This window comes from Phascolarctos cinereus, unplaced genomic scaffold (assembly GCF_003287225.1).
Source record: "Phascolarctos cinereus isolate Bilbo 61053 unplaced genomic scaffold, phaCin_HiC Scaffold_9;HRSCAF=440, whole genome shotgun sequence".
Taxonomy (NCBI): Eukaryota; Metazoa; Chordata; class Mammalia; order Diprotodontia; family Phascolarctidae; genus Phascolarctos; species Phascolarctos cinereus.
The window spans coordinates 205,060,438-205,080,021 of NW_027556402.1; the positions used below are offsets into that span (position 1 = coordinate 205,060,438).

General features: G+C 41.3%; 1 protein-coding gene across 1 annotated transcript; it reads left to right on the top strand.

Annotated features, from left to right (window-relative positions):
- Positions 1-173: 173 nt before the first annotated feature.
- LOC110221052 (uncharacterized) lies at positions 174-19,391 on the top strand. Its single transcript, XM_021005428.2, has 6 exons — positions 174-288; positions 1,508-1,860; positions 4,360-4,442; positions 10,649-10,775; positions 11,274-11,369; positions 17,645-19,391. Exons 2-6 carry the CDS (start codon positions 1,827-1,829, stop codon positions 19,150-19,152), a joined length of 1,848 nt encoding a protein of 615 aa, XP_020861087.1. The 5' UTR covers positions 174-288; positions 1,508-1,826; the 3' UTR covers positions 19,153-19,391.
- The last annotated feature ends 193 nt before the right edge of the window (positions 19,392-19,584 follow it).

Sequence of the window (19,584 nt, forward strand, 5' to 3'; positions counted from 1 at the left end):
ACAGTATGGAGCATCTCAGGCAGAGCCTGTTTAGACATTGACGTCATTGTGGGTAGGACTAGTTAGTTCCTTAGTGCCTGGAAGGGATAGGGCACAGCAATGCTAACCATTACGCCTTTTTTTTTTTTTTTTGGAAGGTGGAACCTCGGGAAAATAGAAACAGAGCGGCCAGCCGCATTCTGGGAATTGTAGTTTTAACTCTCCGGCGCAGGCGCACTCCACCCTCAGCCTGGGCAGCACGGAGGGAGCTCAGGGGCTGGTCCGTTCGCTTCCAGAATCAGTCTCCAGGTACTGACCGACCGGGGCATGCAGCCCTGGACAGGCCCTCCTGTGCCCTGCCACACGGGCCGGGCCAGCGGAGGGACCGGGCCTGAATGGGGGGCCGAGGGGGCAGTGGGAGGAGAAGAGCTGAAGTTCCTGCGGCCCGGGGCAGGGGGTAGGGGGCAGTGATCCCAAGCCGGCCTACGTGGACAGCCCAGACAGGCCTGACCAGGAGTCCGCGCTGCAAGCCCAGCGGGGGAGGCCTTGTGCGTGCGTGCCTGCGTGCGTGTGAACCAAAAGCCCGGCTACCGGTGCGTGTGTGTATCTGCGCCTGTGTGCGCCAGAAGCCCGGGATACTTGTATGTGTATGTGTACGTGTACGTGTACGTGTGTGTGTGTGTGTGTGTGTGTGTGAGAGAGAGAGAGAGAGAGAGAGAGAGAGAGAGAGAGAGAGAGAGAGAGAGAGAGAGAGAGAGAGAGAGCCCAAAGCCCCGCGTACTCTTGTGTATGAGTGAGTGTGAACCAGGAGCCCGGTGACCCATGGGGCTTTGTGTGTCACTCCAGAGCCTGGGTATGTGTGCGCGTCCCAGGTGTGCCTGCCAAAATCCCTAGATCTGCCCTGAGCCCTGAGTATGTCAATCAGCAGCCTTGTGGATCAAATCAAGTCAGCAAGCATTTATTGAAAGGCACTGGGCTAAGTGCTGGGCATGCAAACAAAGGCAAAAACTGTGTCTGAGTGTGACAATCAAGAACCCACCCCCTGGTTACTTGTGTCTGTGTTTATGTCTTACCAAGAGTCCTGGGTGCCTTTATCTACGTGTACTAATGAAGGGCTTGGATACGTGTGTCTGCCAAAGGCCCTAGGGAATGATGTCTTTCTGTATTAGTATAGAGCCCTGAGCACCTGTATACATCCATTTAGCTCCAGAGTTTCTGTTGTCACAATATGTGCCTGTCTTTTCTTTCTGTCTTATATCCCACTTGCTCTTTGCACAGTTGGAGTGCCCATTAATAGATGTTTTAAGCACTTTACTTATCTTATCTCACTATAGCTTGTTAGGACAATCGTTATCATCTCTGGTTTACAACTAAGGAAACTGAGCTATTTCTCTAAGCCATACTGCCTCATTAATTGTTTGTTAAATGATTGAAACTCAACATATGAGTCTAGTTCTTAATTTCAAACTGTAGATATAACGCTGCTGCTTCTCTTCTGCTGACTGTGACCCATTTTTGTCCTCAACAGCCCTAGGTATGGTCTGCAGGAACCCATCCTGGAGCATTAAAGTAAGGATCTTCTACTTGGAAACAGAGATCTGAGTTCCAGAGTGAAGTTTCCAGCTAACGTGAGTTTGTTCCTGAGCCCCCATGGCCTAGTAAAGGTAGAATATCCCAAGCAATGGGAATCCATTGTGGAAGACATGAGACCTTTGATCAGGGCTTCGTGGCAGAGCCTGGATACTGACATGATAGAGCAGGTCTTGGAGCTGTTGGTCTTAGAGTAATTCCTGTCCCTCCCACCTGTAGAAACAGAACAGAATGAAAATAGCAAGGAGAAGGTAACCATGGAGAATTTGATCCAGATGCTTGAAGAGAAAGGTGAGTTCAGAAAAAGGGATTTAGGAGTTTGGGATAGAAGCGGGTTGGGGGACTTTCTCCATGATGGGAAAGAGGCAAAGAGACACTTCAGAGGAGAATGTGTTAAGGTGAAGGAATGGTATTCAGGTGGGAAATGCTATGATCCTAAGCTTTGGCTTTTATTCTCTGGCACCCTCCTAATGCCTCTCTTCGTCACTGAATATACACTCCCATATGCCTCGGCTCCTGCGGTTCTGATCCTGTAGCTATACACATACCTGGCTTATCAGAACACACTTATCCTCCTCTCTATCCTCCCCCATGTAACAAATGAAAAACCCTGAGAGACAGAGTTTCTGGGTAATTAATAATCACTTTATTAGTTAGACTAGCTAATAATCAATAAATTTTTGCTTGGTGGTTTCTCTTGATGAACAAAGACCCCCCAGTAGAGACACTGAATACCTTAAATACCTTTGTAAAAGGGAATGCCCCAGACAAGTTGAAAATCAACCCTGATTGGTGGACATTTAATGAGGAGGTGGCTAAGAATCTTCATCTCCTCCTGCTGAGAATGTGGTTTGATCATGAGACTCAGTTGCTTTTAGCAAGCTGGACATGGGAATCCATTTCCATCAAGACCACTGTGGTTGGTTTTCTCCTTCATGAGCTGGGTCACCCTAAACTCTAATGGAGGGGTACAAGGACAGGGCTCATTTTCCTCTGAGTAAGGACTGATCCAGACTGGATTCTTTTTACATTCTAAACAGAAGTAAGGTCTCCTAGTTGGGTGGGACCCCACCCAAGACTGAAGAACATGTTACTTGAATCCTAGGACAACCTCATCAATCAGTCATGTCCTTTAGAGACTGACTTTTTATAGAAACTTTTTACAGAGACTGACTTTACTTTTAAATGAGGATATAAAGGAGAAAAGCCTGGATCCCAAATTAATAATTGGTTATTAATATAATAGTAAAACAATTTCTCTCACCCATTATGTGTCTGTAGCCATACATGGACATACCGAAGTAAGCAGGCTAGTTCTACAATAGATTGGTTTTTCCTGACCCTTCAGGAGTATAGATAAATCATTTTAACAATAATAGCTACAATTTATTTATTTATTTTTGGCGATTGGGGTTAAGTGACTTGCCCAGGGTCACACAATTAGTAAGTATCAAGTGTTTGGTCTGAGGCCAGATTTGAACTCAGGTCCTCCTGATTTCAGGGCCAGTGCTCTAACCACTACGCCACCTAACTGCCCCCAATAGCTACCATTTATTTAGCAGCTACTATGTGCCAGGTACTTTATAATTATTATTTCATGTTTTCCTCATAACACCTCTGGGAGGTAGGTGGTATAATTATCCCCATTTTACAGTTGAGAAAACTGAGGCAAACAGAGGTTAAGAGACTTGTCAAAGGTCACACAGTAAGTGCCTGAGACAGATTTACTCCCAGTACTCTCTCCACTGCCTCACCTAGCTGCCTCCATACTGGGTGAGATGGGAAGTAGCTATGGGAGGCAGAGATTTTTGGTTTCGGGGTGTGGTTAGTTCTTGTAGATCTATGACACATCCTTCTAATCAAGTCATCTCCAATCCCATGTAGTAGCATACTGTCAGAAAGCATGCTGGCAGGAACATGCTTAAGTGGCTGTTCCCATGGCAGGGTGATAGAGGAGCAGACCAGTCACCTCACTCTTTTGTGATGTGGCATGAAGTGTTTAAAATCCCACTCGTTAACTTATAATAATAGCTACCACTTATGTTTTAAGGTTTAAAAAGTGTTTTTAGACTTACAAAGCTCTTTACATATTTAAAGATTTTGACTCTATCAACAACCCTGGGAAGTAGGTATTCTTATAATCTCCATTTTACAGATGAGGAAACTGAGGCTGAGAGAGGTTAAGAGATAGGATTAAGGCCACACAGCTATTAAGCTTCTGAAGCTGGATTTTGAACTCAAGTCTTGCCGACTCCAGGTCCAGTGCTCTTTCCGATGCTTAGCTGTCTGAACTGGTAGGATTTCGAGGTCTGCTGATTTTAGTTGTATGTTCTTAGACCACTCTTGTTCCTGGGATAGTAAAGCTAACGTCTTATATTTATTAAGGTGTTTTCTGCAAACCCAGCAAATAGATCACATGTGCTGTGAGCCAGGGAAAGAAAATAGCATTTTTTTCCTTCATTAAATAAGAAGCAACAGATACATACTTGAAATCTCACCCCATGTGGGGTCTGAGCTGTGAATTCAGGTTTCATTTTCTGATTCCTAGACCAGGGATCTGTTCCTGAAACCTTCTAGGACTATTTAGAAAGATACAGGGTCTCAGGCAGCCATAGTCATGGATCTGTTCTCTTGAAAGGAAGGATTGGGGCTATTTCTGGGTTCCCTTTTGCCTCCATCTTGCAAGAGTGTGGTGGTCATACTCAACCAAATAAGAAATTTGAACTTGATGAATATGGGAATTTCAAGGCCATGGATGGTTTACAAGTCATGGCCCTTTTCTCTTCCTAGCTCTACATTTGCAGGATTCTGCCCTTTCCCTTGAGGGAGACACAGAGGAGAAGGGCTGTGGGATCCTGATGACCAGGTCTCAGGTGAGTTGGAATTTCTTCTGTCTCTCCTGAAAAACCATCTTGGGTCTCACTGAGTAGAAACATTTCCTTCCTTTATCTAGGAGCTTCCCTACCCAACAAAGTCCCATCCTGGGTCCAGGATCCTAACTCTTCTCCCTCAGGAAACTTAAACCTATTCTGATGTATAAGGACTTGCTGAGAATGTTGCCCAGCTTTCCCCCTGCACTCCTAATATCCTCTCATTCATTCATCCAACTTGTTATTTAGGCTTCCTGTGTGCTTAGTACTCTGAATTAGGGCTTATCAACAAAGCGTATAGTCCTTGTAAGATCAAACAGTTCTGTCCAAATAGAGAGCTACTTTCCTTGACATATCTGTGATTTCACTGGTGTGTACCCTCCTTCCATTAGTGCAGATTCCAACCTTTCTCATTCTAGGGACTCTTAAGCACCTCTTTTCGTAAATATCCATAGAAAATCTACCCAGTGTGCTGAAGGCCTTCCTCTGGTTATTCTACCATCTCAGAGATACCAATGTAGCACTTGGGGTCTGGTCTAGTGGAAGACCACTGGATGTGGAGTCAGAAGACCTGGTTCACATCCTGACTCTGTTGCCTACCACCTGTGGGACCTGGGTAACTTACTTTCCTTTCCTGAGCCTCAGTTTCCTCAGTTCCAGTGAGGGGTTGAACTAAATGATTCCTAAGGCCCCTTCCAGCTCCTAATCTTATCATCTCTTGTCTCTCATTTTCACTATCTGACTAGTCCACCTCCTTTTCTGATCATCCATGCCCTTGGTGAAGTCTTCCACATCTCATCTCAGACACCAGGTGTGGTTGGTAATAGTCTGCAGCCTACCTATGCCTATCATGTTCTGAAATTACTTGAAATTTTAATCCTCTGAAATCATGGTGGTCCATTATTTACAATTGTATAAAAACATCACTGGAAGATTATCACCATTAAAGAGATGGACTTTTGTGTAAAGTGAACAGTTTGGGATTATGGAAAGTTTCTCAAATGACTACTCAATTTTGAACCCATTCAGCTTCCATCTTCAGCAACTGTTCAAGATACATACACACACACACCTTTATACACATAAATGTATATGAAACGTGTGTGAATAATTTTATAAGCTACTCATGCAGCTGCATGTTATAGTTTGGGCAGTTTGTATTTTTCATCTACTTCATTTTTCCAGTGTGGATGGTAAGATTGATATTCTGTATCAGTGTGGATTTCACTGAGGGGGCTTTGTAGTGTTTCATGGCTCGATACAGGTGGTACAATGCCATCGACAAACAGACACATTTGGAGAACCTCTTCTTCAATTTAGAATCCCTTTGTTTGGGTTCTATACAAGACAACTTCCATGATGTTGGTGAGCGCCTCAGATGTTTTATTTGTTTAATATCAATAATCAACAGCTCATTGAATTAAATTATCTCTGTCATTATACCTGTCAAAATTTTTAAATAATTTTAACATATGTACATTAGACACTGAGGGGAACCCTTCAAGGCTGCATTTTGTTCTACTGAATCGGACATTTAAAAAAAATCTAATAAGAGACACAATGGGATCTTGTCCTCTTTATTCCTCTTAGTTAGGTGTGTGACCATAAAGTTGTGATTTGTGATAAAAAATTATCTGCAAGAGCAGGTTTGTTCTTCAGCCTGCCCTTCATATGCTATGGACCATTCTCAGATAGAACTTATAAAAATAAGAAAGCGGATATATGGCTCAGCAGTTGTTAATGACTTCTTAGTTCTTTTTTGATAGGAGTACTGTCTGTGATTAGAGGCAGTGGCTGCATGGTGGATAGAGGACCAGACTGGGAATCAGGGTAACCTGGGTTCCAGACCCATCTCTGGGCACATACCAGCCGGTCATCTTGAGCGCTTGATGATTCAGTGCCCCAGAACTCCCTTAGATGACAGACTGGAAAATAGTTGTTGAGTTGCATTGACAGACGATTTTTCTCACAAGATTTTCCCTACACCCTTGAAATCACAGGTCCATACCACCTGCCTCAGACCACCACCCCCTCCCCCTGTCCCCCCAGAGAGCCTACATGTGATCTTTTTCGTTCCTTTGGAACTTTCTCTTTGAGATATCTTAAAAATTGCTCTCCAAGTTTTTGTTTTTGTTTTTTTTAATTATTTTACCTCCTTTGCATATTTGTTTTTCAGAATGTATTTAGTCGGGTCTAACTGTCCTTTTAAGACCCATTGCTGTTTCTTCAAATAGTTCATCAGGTACTGAGTTGATAGAGTCAAACTTGATGATTGCTATCATTGCTGATGAAGATAGGTCGTTATACTCCAATGGATCCACGCTCTCATTGAGTGAGAAGTACCCATCTATGCCTCTCCATCTTGGGCAACTTTCGACTATGGCCTCCCCCTGCCACAGGGCGTCTCACCAATGTACTAGAGGTCTCTTGCCTTTTTTTGACATTGGGAAAGTAACAGTGGAACACTCTGACTATCCACTTGTCATCCCTCACTCTTGCCACATGACCAGCACATCTTCTCTTCCTATAGTATTCCTTGATTCAATCAATGTCTTTTACTCCTTTCCTTATTTAGAGTTTGTCTTTGGTTATGTGATGCAACCTGTTTACACTTACCATGTGCCTCCCCATTGTCCTCTGTATGGTAATCATTTTTACTTCTTTGGAGACTATTGTGTTCCGTGTCTAGCTGCCATATAGAAATACTAGTAGCATGTTGGTAATAAAAAGATTTACTTTCATGGGAAGCTTGGGGTCTTCAAAGGAGCTGTGCATGTTACTGAAGGCAATCCAGTCCACTGTCCTCTTGTTCAACTCAACTCTAGGTCCAACCTGTCCATTTGAACTGTCTCACACACACACACACACACACACACACACACACACACACAACACACACACACACACACACAGATGGACAAGGTCTATAGATTTTTCCAGGTCTGAGAAGATGGGAATCTTCGTTGTTGGTACTTTTATAGGTCAGGAGGATGCCATTGACCACATCACTAGACCAAAGTCTTTATTTACACATGAAACAAAGACATTTTTCTGCTCTAGCTGTCTGTATGACCAAGATTATTGGTTAGCAACATCTGCTAATTCCTATGTGGCTTTTAAGCCTGTCTGCTTCATGGAGTTTGGTTAAATTCAGGTAATATGTACATATCACATATAAATCTGTTTCTTCCTGGGATGTAGAGTAAGATCTCCATAGCTCCACAGAATAGCATTCCCATGGCCCAAAGTACTACCTAGCTACCTAACATTGGCATTTTCATCTTTTCTCTACCTGTTCTATTCTCCTATCCAACTTTTGGAGAAAAGTGACTCCAAATTTCCCCTGTTCCCAAATCAGGCCTATATCCTTAGACAGATAAACCCAATTCAGAGCCTGCTTGGAATTATGATATATGGCTTCTAACTCTTTGGAGTGCAATAAATGCTGCTATATATTTTTGGGGGTGGGGGGGTTTGGTTTTGCTACATATTTTTGATCAAATTTTTTTTATGATGAGAAAGCAGAATATAAGAATTGAAGAACAGGTTAAGAAGATGGTATCAGAGAACGGAATTTACATTTCTGGACCAGGGCCAGGATAGAGAGTATCTAAAAAATATCGTATAGAATATATTTTCCTAGAGACCTGCAGGTCCAATAAGAAGGCTTTAAATTGAAAATAGAGGAAGGAGAAAATCCCCATAGACACCTAGTAAACACAGTGTTACTGGGCATAAATAGTATGTACAACTTTGGCAGACATTTTGGTGTAGTGGGGAGATAAAAATACATATTATATATATATATATATATATATATATATATATAGCATGCACACACACATATATGTATGTATGTATATATATTTATATATATATATATACAAGAGAGAGAGAGAGAGCGAGCAGCATTTATTGTACTTCAAAGAATTAGAAGCCATATATCATAATTCCAATCAGATCTAATTAGAGACAAAGGACAGGGGTTCAAATCCAGGCTCTACTGCCTGTTATTCCAGGCAAGTCATTTGATTTCTCTGGGTCTCGATTTCCTTATCTATAAAATCATGGTGTTGGACTAGATAGCCTTCTGGCTCTATCACTGTGTTCCCATGATATCTAAGGTTCCTTCCAGCTCTAGCTCTTCCAAGTCTAGGAATGGCAGTGGAGTTGCTAAGAGATAGGTTATGCAGGAATGGGGGCAGTTACGAAAATCAGGAACCCCCAGAAAGAGGAAACAAAACAAAACAGAAGAAAAAACAGCAAATAGTATGCTTTGATCTGCATTCAAACTCCATAGTTCTTTCCCTGGATGTGATTGCATTTTCCATGATGAGGCCTCTGGAGATGTCTTAGATCCTTGTATGGCTGAGAAGGGTTAAGTCTATCAATATTAGTCATCACCCAACATGGCTGTAATTGTGTATAACGTTCTCCTGGTTCTGCTCACTTCACTCCACATCAGTCCATACAAGTCTTTCCAGTTTTTTCTGAAGTCCGCCTGCAATGTTCTGACTGCAATATACCAGTTCTCAGAGTACAAGTAATAAACAAGGTGAGTCTCAGAGTTCTTAAATCAAAGAGGTAACTGTAGCCTTACAGGTGTTGCTGAAACTTGGAGGGACTAATTCATTAATATAGCAATGGGATATAACAATGGAAGGCTATTCTTTACTCAAAAGGAAATCAGATGGATGTGATGAGTTGGCATTATGTATCAAAGTGTACTCCTGTGTAGAAATCCAAAACTAGAGCATGGTGGATAACATGTGGGTCAGGATTGAAGGACAGAGAAAGAAGCAATATTATGGTAGATGTATATTTTATACTATCCGTCCTAGAGCACAGATAACAGACGTTCTAGAGCCAGATCACAAAATTCACATGGAAGTAGGATATGGGAGTGATGGAGGACATTAGCTATTCCCAAGTAGACACATACTAGAAGTTACCCTCAGTCAAAAGCTGAGCAGTTGACAAACTCATAATTTGCCTTCTGTTAACATGTGTAGTAAGTGATGAGGGGAGCTGCCATTTTGGACATAATTCTAAGCATAATGGAAGAACTAGTTGCCTAAGTAAAAATGCTGGGTTCTTGGAAGGAATAGGCCATGCCATCTTAAAATTTTATTTATTTATTTATTTGTTTTGGCTAGGCAGTGGGATTAAGTGACTTGCCCAGTTTCACACAGGTAATAAGTGTTATGTGTCTGGGGCTGGATTTGAACTCAAGTCCTTCTGAATGCAGGGCTGGTGCTCTATCTACTGTGCCACCTAGCTGCTCCCCATCTTAAAGTTTTTTAAAGAAATACTAGTATGAGATATACTCAAAACTTTAGAAGAATTTGGAAAAATGCCTTGCGTTGTTCTGTAGTTATTTAATGTGTTAGTTTCCCTCCTGAGCAAAACTACTTTTTGTTTTCTCACCTTTTCACGTTAGTCATGTTGCAGGGAAGAATTAGAACCAATAGAAGGAACCATCAGAAAGAGGAAACAAAACAAAACAGAAGAAAAAAGCAAATAGTATGCTTCAATCTGCATTCAAACTCTATAGTTCTTTCTTTGGATGTGGATGGCATTTTCCATCATGAGACCTTTGGAGATGTCTTAGATCCTTGCATTGCTGAGAAGGGCTAAGTCTATCAACGTCAGGCATTGCACCACGTGGCTGTTACTGTGTGCAACATTCTCCTGGTTCTGCTCACTTCGCTCAGCATCAGTCCTTCCAGGTCTTTCCAGGTTTTTCTGAAGTCCACCCTCTCATCATTTCTTATAGCACAACACCATTACATTCATATACCATGACTTGTTCAGCCATTCCCCAACTGATGGGCATCCCCTCAATTTCCAATTCTTTGCCACCACATAAAGAGCTGCTATAAATATTTTTGTACATGTGGGTCTTTTTTCCCCTTTTTTATGATCTCTTTGGGATACAGCCCTAGAAGTGCTATGGCTGGGTCAAAGGGTATGCACATTGTAAAACTATTTTTTAATGGCATATGTCATGTCTCATATTATTTTATATTACTTATAGAGTTTAGTACGCTGCTAGGCATTAAGAAATCAGTCAGTACTTGATGTGGGTTACTTGTAGCCCTGAACACTATCAGAAACACTTCCTTGAAATCCTTTTCACCTCCTCTTGCCCAAGGTCCCAAGGCCATATAAAGGAACGAAGTTCAATAAAAATGTGTTTGTCATTTCAGGAATCATTGACATTCAAGGATGTGGCTGTGGACTTCACCAAGGAGGAATGGGGGTGGCTGGACCCTGCTCAGAGGGGCCTGTACAGGGACGTGATGCTAGAGAATTATGGAAACCTGGTCTCATTGGGTAAGGATGGCGTCTCCTATGATTCAGTTTACCCACTGAAGTGTCATTGTTTTTGCAGGTCTTTAAAAAAAATTGCATTTTACAAAGCTGTGTCTTCACGGTTCTCTGAGGGACATAGCTCTAGCACTATTCCCATTTTTCAGATGAAGAAAGTAGGCTCTAAGAAGTCAATATCAAGTAACCCGTAGGATTCAGTGATAGTCCAGGGATTCAGACCTGGGACATAAGACTCCATGTCCAGTGTTCTTTCCATCTTCCCGTGCTTCTTCTTGGATAGTCCTGATCCTTTTAGGGAAACAGAAATAGAGTGATCGTGCTTCTTTCTAGGGAAGTGTCTGTCCTTTGTGCAGCTGGAAATGGGCAGAATCATTGTAGTTCCGTGATGCTATTCTTTTCAGTTCAAAGCATCTGAAAGCTCATGGGGCCATGACTGAATTCTGTAATGGTGCTTTGTCCCCAGAACAAATCCCCAAGTCCTGTGTCTCTCCTTATGAGCAGGGCATCAAGTTTCCAAACCGGATATGATCTCCCAGTTGGAGCAAGGAAAAGAACCCTGGAAGGTAGAGAGAAAAACCTCAAGAGACATCTGCTCAGGTGAGTGAAAACTAGGTAGAATGGACTTCGCTGGGAATAAGAGTGAAAAGGAAGTAATGGCACTGTGCCTGGCACATGTTAATCATCTAGTAAATGCTTGTGATTAAGTGAGTAGAATATTGGAAGTTTTGATTGGGCAGCTCTTAAAAGACAGAGCTCCCCTATACCTCAGGGGTACGGAGAAGACTGAGGCTAACTTGAATAAAATCCTGTGTTGACCTTGCTTGACCTCCCTCAACATATCATAAAATCCTATCATAGAATTGTTGAGGAGTCATCCAGTCTAATTTCTCATCTAGTATAGAGATCTCTTTTGTAACATACTGGTGGATGGCCAGCTCGCTTTTGCTTGAAGACTGCCAGTGACAGAGACCTAACTGTTCTGCAAACCAGTCTGTTCCATTTGGGTCTGCCCTTCTTCTCTGAGAGTTCTTCATCTAGATTGAGGTAAAATTTGGTTTCTGTAATTTCCACCTGCCGGCTTTATATTCTGGCTCCTCAAGCAAGGCCTTGGAAATAGAGAAAGATAGATACTTTCCTCTGTCTCTCAAGTTTTGTCCATTTGTCTCTCTTCACACTCCCAGTCTTGGTGAAGTGGATGCACCTCATCCTCACCCAAGCTATTTCCTCTACCCTGGATCCCTTTCATTTCTCCTTTTCCAGAATTATAATTAATGTAGTATAATTAATATAATAATCTTATAATCATTCCTTCCCTCTGTAGCATCTTCAGTCTCTTCCTTTCTTTATACATCCAAATACAAATAGGTCTGCCGTCTTTAAAAAACGACAAAACAGAAACAGAAATTTATTTTATGTTGTATGATTTTATTTGTTTTATGTTGCCCCTTTTTTTTTCCTCATCAGTTTCACTGTCAAGCTCATTAAACACACAGGCTACATCCTTTTCCTCCTGTCCCACTGCCCACTTCATCTGGTTTTTATGCCTCGTTTTCTACCACTTCATTTCTGCCTGCTGCATGTTACCCCTGCTTTCTCTAGCAGAACCTTTACCACTCAAACCATCAAGTTTTTTTTCCTATTTTTCTGCCTAAACTTCCATGTATTTGACTCTGTTGAATCCCTCCTCATGCAAACCTCTCTCCCGTTGCTTGTATTACGCTTCATTATCCTGGTCTCTTTTTCCATCTATTTCACCAGATTCTCTTTCTAGTCCCCTAACTGCAAATATCCCTAAGGACTCTATCTTCCTTCCTCCTTTCTTCCCCCTCTATCTCTAGTAATTCATTGTGAAAGCTAAAAATATCCCTTCTCTGCAGATGACTCCCACCTCCACATCTCCACCCAGATGTCTCGTATGTTTGCACCTCCCTTTGGATGTGCCACTGCCACTTAAACTTCAACATGTGAAACACTGAGTCCCTGCTGCCAACCCAGCTCTGCTTCCTAACTTCTCTATTTCTGCAGTGATGGCTCTATTATTCGACTCTTCCAATCTAGAAACCATAGGGTCACATTGAATCTTTTTCTTCCTTCATTTTCTTTGTCCATTTTATTGCCGGGTCCTGTTGTTCTTCCTCTAAAATATCTCTGGGATATCTCTTTCCTTTCTTTCCATTTCTTCTGCCATTATTCTGGTCCAAGTTCATATCACTACAGCTGCTAGTTGTTCTGTATGAGAGCTGGCTCCCTCCTACCTCCAGTCCATCTTGTTTATTCCTGTCTACTTAAAGGGATAGAACAGGGAAGATGTTGGTTTTCAACATACAAATGAAGACCTTTCATGTAAAAAGAGGGAGCGGAAACACTTGGCTCTTTGGCCTAAAGAGATTAGGAATTTCTGGTCTCTGAACCATGTGCTTAAACTTAATGATCTATGTAAGAAGTCCTTGGGCTTTTTATAGTTAAGAAAAGAAGGATATTCTAGTGGAGTTAATGAATGTGGGAAAGCCTTAATCCTGTTCCAAAACTGTATTCTGCTGAATTATACCTAAATAGAGCTTCTCCTACCGTTAAACTCCAAGCTCCGTCCACTCCATGCTTTTCCCTACAAATCTGCCTTTGTACATAGTCTGCGCCATGTTGGCATTGCATCCCTTCTTCCGCTTCCAGACACTGCTGACCCTTTAAGGTCCTCTCAGATTCTGCCTTCTCCGTGAGACCTTCTTTGGGTTTTCTAGTCTCTTTTAATCATCCCTTTCCCTGAACTTCAAGACCATTGAGAGACTAAACGTCATAGTATAGTGCTTAAACATATGATCTTTTGTTTTTCTTTAATTGCTTCACGTGTGTTCATTTTGTCTCCTTGCCTGGATTCTGAGATACTGGAGGGAAGGGCACCATGGCATAATGGATAGAGTACTGGATTTGGAATCTGGAGATCTGGGTTTCCATTCTGCCTCAGACACTAACTGTGGGATCACTGACAAATCGTTTAACCTGTTTCCTCTTCTGTAAGCCTCACTTTATCATCTCTAAAATGGGAGTATTAACACCAGCACCGCTGACTTCACAGAAGTGTTGTGAGGAAAACACTCTGCAAACCTTACAGCTCTGTAAAAATGTATGGTATTATCATTATTGTTTGCTTATGTTTTCCTTGTATCTCCAGTATCAAGTACAGTGTTAGCCCTCAGGAATCATTGATTTGCTACTCAAGTATCAGGCAAAAAAAGGGGTTTTTTTCCCCCTCATAATTCTTCTATTTAGCAGGAATTTGTTGAATTCTGAGTACCTTCCAAAGACGATACAAAATTCATAGAAATCACATTTCTCTTCAGTAGGTCAAAATCTGTTTGGAAAAACAAGACGGAGACATGAAATATTTATATACTATACTTTAAAGCAAAAAAAAAAACCAACAAAAACTAAGGAACAATTCAAGGCAGCATAATAAAATGGCATAGTGGATAGGGTACTGAAGTTGGAGTCTGGAAGACCTGGGCTCAAATCCTACCTCAGACACTAGTTTTGAGACCCTAGGCAAGTCTCTTAAACTCTGTGCCTCAGTTTTCCTCATCTCTAAAATGTAGGGGAGGTGTGGACTTGATGGCTTTTAAGGTCCCTTTGAGTTCTGTTCAGTCTATGAATCTTTAAATAAATGTCAGAAGGCATACTCTGGGGGTTACAACCAAGAAGAAGATGCCCTCCCTGCCATCAAGGAGCTTAATGTCTAGTAGGGTAGATGAGACAGTTACACACATAACTATGAATCAAACTGAGATTTAGTGCAAGGAAAATATAACGTGTGACTCGAGATAAGTCTCTTCACATCCATAAAAGGTAGAGATGGGAGGGAATAACACAGTCTCCAAGACTCCTTCCATCTCTAACATTCTGTGATTTTTCCGTGACTCACATGGGCCAAGGAGCTCAAGAAGAGACTCATGTGAGAAGCTAGGACATGAGGCAAGAGAAAATTCCAAGCAAGAAAAACATTGTGAACAAAGGCACGGACTCAGAAATTAACATAGTATATGTGACTGTGATAGGATTTAGCAGGAATAATGCCCTCTGTTCTCCCCCAAAAAAGGAAATAAAAGGAATTTGAACTACCCAATTCTATAATATTAAATAGTAATTATAAAAAAATTAATTGGTAGTGACTTTAAAAATGAATAAATGAATCACAAAATCTAACAGTTTGGAAAGGGATCTCAGAGGATGTTTAATCCAATCTACATTTGTGGGGAAATCCCCTCTACCACATAGCCATTAAGTGGACAACCAGGTTATGTTTGACTTCCATTGAGAGTGGAATCCACTAACCCCCTTTGGCAGCCATTTCTGCTTTAGGACAGATCTAATTGTTTGGAAGTTTCCCTTTACACCTAATCAAAACCCACATCTCTGTATTTTATACTCATCATTCCATTAGTTTGAAGATAAAACATTACAGGTCTAATCACTCTTCAACAGGGTAGCCCTGAAATTTTTTTTTTACCGTGTATCCTCCCTCCTCAATGCTCCCCCTGCCCTCCCAGCTCTTTTTCTCCGGACTAAACATTTCCATTTCCTTCAGATCATCTTCAAATGGAATGGTCTCAAGATACTTCACTTTTCTGAGTGATAACCCTACTAGACCCTCAAGTTTATCAATGTCTTTTCTACTGTTTGGCACCCAGAACTGCATACAGTACTCTAGATATAGCCTGACCAAGCCAGAATGGAAGAAGATCATGTATCACCTTTGTAGAGTTGGATACTGTGCCCCAAATGTGGTCTGAGAATACATTAGGTTTTTTTTGTCTGCCATATCATAGTATTGACTATTGAGTTTGCAGCCCCCTACAGTGACTTTTTAAAAGATATTTTTGAGATGAACAGCCACAGCTAGCAACGTGTCCACCAAGGACTTAGTTTTGTCTGTACCGGATGATAGGAATTCATCAAAGGCAGCCAGATGTTCTCTTGCTATCTCTTATTATAGGGAATTTATAAGTGTCTTGTAGCTATTTTTGTTTTGTTCTTTCCAGTCCAAAATCATTCTCTTCGGCAGAAAAAAAAAACAAAACCAAAATGAAATCTAAGCAGCTCTGCCTTCTTTCTGTTGCTTACTATTTATCCCATCTATCCAAGCAGCTATGCTGTCCCTTCTTTGATCTCCTCTCTACCCCAATGTCTTTAAAAAAACAAAACTAGACTTTTATGAGCCTTTTTTTTTTGGCCAGTCTGAGCTCATGCTGAGTTTAAGCATTCTTGGTACTATCATTTCAGGACCCTGCCATACTTCTGAATTCACTTTCTTTTAACTGCCTTTGCTTCTGTCTTCTGTACATAGCCTTTTTGTACATATGTACTGTGTTCTATGTATAATTCTTTTTAAAATCTAGTGATTTTATAGCGTCCGTGAGTTCCTCATGCATCTGCGTCAGGCTCTTTTGTTAACTCCTCTTTTCTTCCTCATTAGAATTGGTTCTCTTTGTTGCTTGAGGATTTCATTCTTTAGATTCCATCTCTCCTCAGATGACTTCCCCTGTAGAATTTTAGGTCACGGGATCCTACCTGTCTTTCCCCTAAACTAGGGGTGGGGAACCTGAGGCACAAGCCTTCTCAGGTCACCAGAGGATTTGTTCTGTGAAGTTTGGATTCAGTCAAAGGGCTGCACTTGAGGACCTAGAGGGCCACATGTGGCCTCGAGGCTGCAGGTTCCTCACCCAAGCCCTAAACCATTCATTCCTGAAATCTGTTCTTCCAGAATCTAGAGTGCGTTTTAGATTTTGCTCAGGTTTTTTTCTCTTCTGTCTTTAATCCTACAGTGAATTGGTCACTTATCCCCAGTCTTCACATCCTTTTCACCTCAGCAACCACTTTGTCCTTATCGATGAGAATCAGATCCTTGGATAGAAATGATGTCATTGACAGTCCTTCAAATAATATTATTAAGGCAAGCCAAGAAATTACTGCTACTTGCTCTACTTTCAACAGATCTTTAGCAGAATTCTGTATAATTAAAGCCCACCACTACTGTGTGATGCCCCAGCAGCTGGCATGGCATCTGTTTCTCAAACTCCTTATCTGTTTCTTCCTTCTGTCCAGGTGGTCTGTAGTATAGACAGATGACTCTACTTAGATGTTTTCCTCCATGTTAACCTCCTCTGCCTCCTGGATTTCCTCACATGAGTATACTTTAATATACAATGTTAGGAGGCAGCTAGGTGGTGCAGTGGATAGAGCTCCAGCCCTGACATCAGGAGTACCTGAGTTCAAATCCGGCCTCAGACCAAACACTTGACACATACTAGCTATGTGACCCTGGGCAAGTCACTTAACCCCAATAGCCTAAAAAAACCCAAAACAAAACAATGTTAGTTTCTGTCCTCAAAATATTTTTTTAAAAACAACTTCACAGACCCCAAGATAACACCCCCTGATCTGGACCAACTTCTTCATTTTTATAGATAAGGAGAAAGTGACTTAACCAAGATCACACAGCTAGTAACCAACATGGCTGGAAGTCAAACCAAGGTCTTACAATTCCAAATTCAATGCTCTTTCTTTAACCATATCCTCTGGGCTTACCTAATTTGTGTCATTATTCTTCTTGACCTTCCATCATGCCTTGTTAACCCAACAAGGTTATCTATTCTCACCTTGCATGTTGGATCAGCCAGCCCTGTACCCTCCTCTTTTCTCCCCATAGAAGCACCTTTGGCCCTTTCTATCTTGCCACTCCTTTTCCCACTCTTTGGTCAAATGATATTAGCATATGAACAAGTTGTACTTATTATCAATTTATCTCTCCCTTCTCCATGACAACCCCTTCCTTCCTTTCAACATGGAAGAGGAGACATTGCAATTTTTATTTCTTTCAGACTTGGAGACTGTGAAGGAAAGCAAGGTGCCATCTCCCCAAGAGACCATTTCTGAAGAAACATCATCACAGGAAGCAGCAATGGAGAGTCTCATAAGGAGTGGTCTCTGGTACTCTACGTTAGGAATAGCCAGAGTATATGATGGCCAGTTGGGGAAACAGCAGGAAATCCAAGAAAAATATCTGAAGGAAACACCCATCAGCTGTAAAAACACCCTTATAGGCAAGAGAAATCCTGAATGTAATGAATTTGGGATATTCTTTAGACAGAACTCAGTCCCTAGTAAGCAGCAGACTGGTCTGATAGGAAACCAATACCATAAAAGAGGTAAATGTGAAGAAATCATCAAACATAATTCAGAACTAATTAATAAGCAAAGAAAGTTTTTAGAGACGAAGGTTCATGAATACAATGAATGTGGGAAAGACTTCAGTAGAAATACACATCTTATTCAACATCAGAGAATCCATACTGGTGAGAAACCCTTTAAATGTCATAAATGTGGAAAAGTTTTCAATGAACATTCATACCTCATTAAACACGAGAAAATTCATACTGGAGAAAAATCTCATGAATGCAATGATTGTGGGAAAGCCTTCATTTGGAAAACACAACTTACTGAACATCAGAGAATCCATACTGGAGAGAAACCCTATGAATGTAATGAATGTGGGAAAGCCTTCAGATTGAATACAATACTTACTCAGCATCAGAGAATTCATACTGGAGAGAAACCCTATGAATGTAATGAATGTGGGAGAGCTTTCAGTCAGTCTGCAAACCTTCTTCAGCATCAGAGAACTCATACTGGAGAAAAACCATATGTATGTAAGGAATGTGGGAAAGCCTTTAGCAGAAGTACAAATCTTACTGAACATCAGAGAATTCATACTGGAGAGAAACCCTATAAGTGTAATATATGTGGGAAAAGTTTCAGGAAAAGTGAAATCCTCACCAAACATCAGAGAATTCATACTGGAGAAAAACCCTATGAATGTCGTGAATGTGAGAGAACTTTCAGCCAGCTTGCACACCTTATTGGACATCAGAGAATTCACACTGGAGAAAAGCCCTATGAATGTGATCAATGTGGGAAAGCCTTCAGATTGAGTACAATTCTTGCTCAGCACCAGAGAATTCATACTGGAGAGAAACCTTATGAATGTTATGAATGTGAGAGAACTTTCAGCCAGCATGCACACCTCACTGAACATCAAAAAATCCATACTGGAGAGAAACCCTATAAATGTAATGAATGTGGAAAAGCCTTCAGCCAGAGTCCAGCCCTTGTTCGACATCAGAGAATTCATACTGGTGAGAAACCCTATGAGTGTCATGCATGTGAGAAGGCATTCAGTTATAGATCATCCCTTACTAAACACCAGATGATACATACTGGAGAAAAACCCTTTAAATGTCATGAATGTGGGAAAGCCTTCAGTCGGAATTCAAACCTTACTCGGCATCAGAGAATTCATACTGGAGATGATAAGATCCTTGGAGTTTGACGGCCTTCAGATAGAGACTCTTTTTAATACCAAAAGTAAGAACCAAACTGGCATCAAAAGATGTTATAGTTGAACAGGAACTGAGAATCACAAACTGTCATTCTGTTCCTACCTTGATTTTACTGTCCTCATCTTCAAACTCATCCTAGGGCTTTTTCCTTATTCCTTATCCTGGTTTGTCCTTCCCTGAGTTTATGTATCTAACCTGTCCTGAACTGGTAATACTTTCTCTAACATTCCATTTTGACTCCTGGCTTTCTTACTGAGACTAAGGTTTGGCTGTCTCTGCTTTTAGTTCACTGTTCCTTTCTTCATGCAATGAAAAGTTCTCGACTGCTGGCAGCTCAATAGATGTGGCACCCCACTCCTATACAGACCTGGCTTTTTAAGCCAAAACAAAAACAAAAACCCTCAGACTCTAGTAGGCCTACT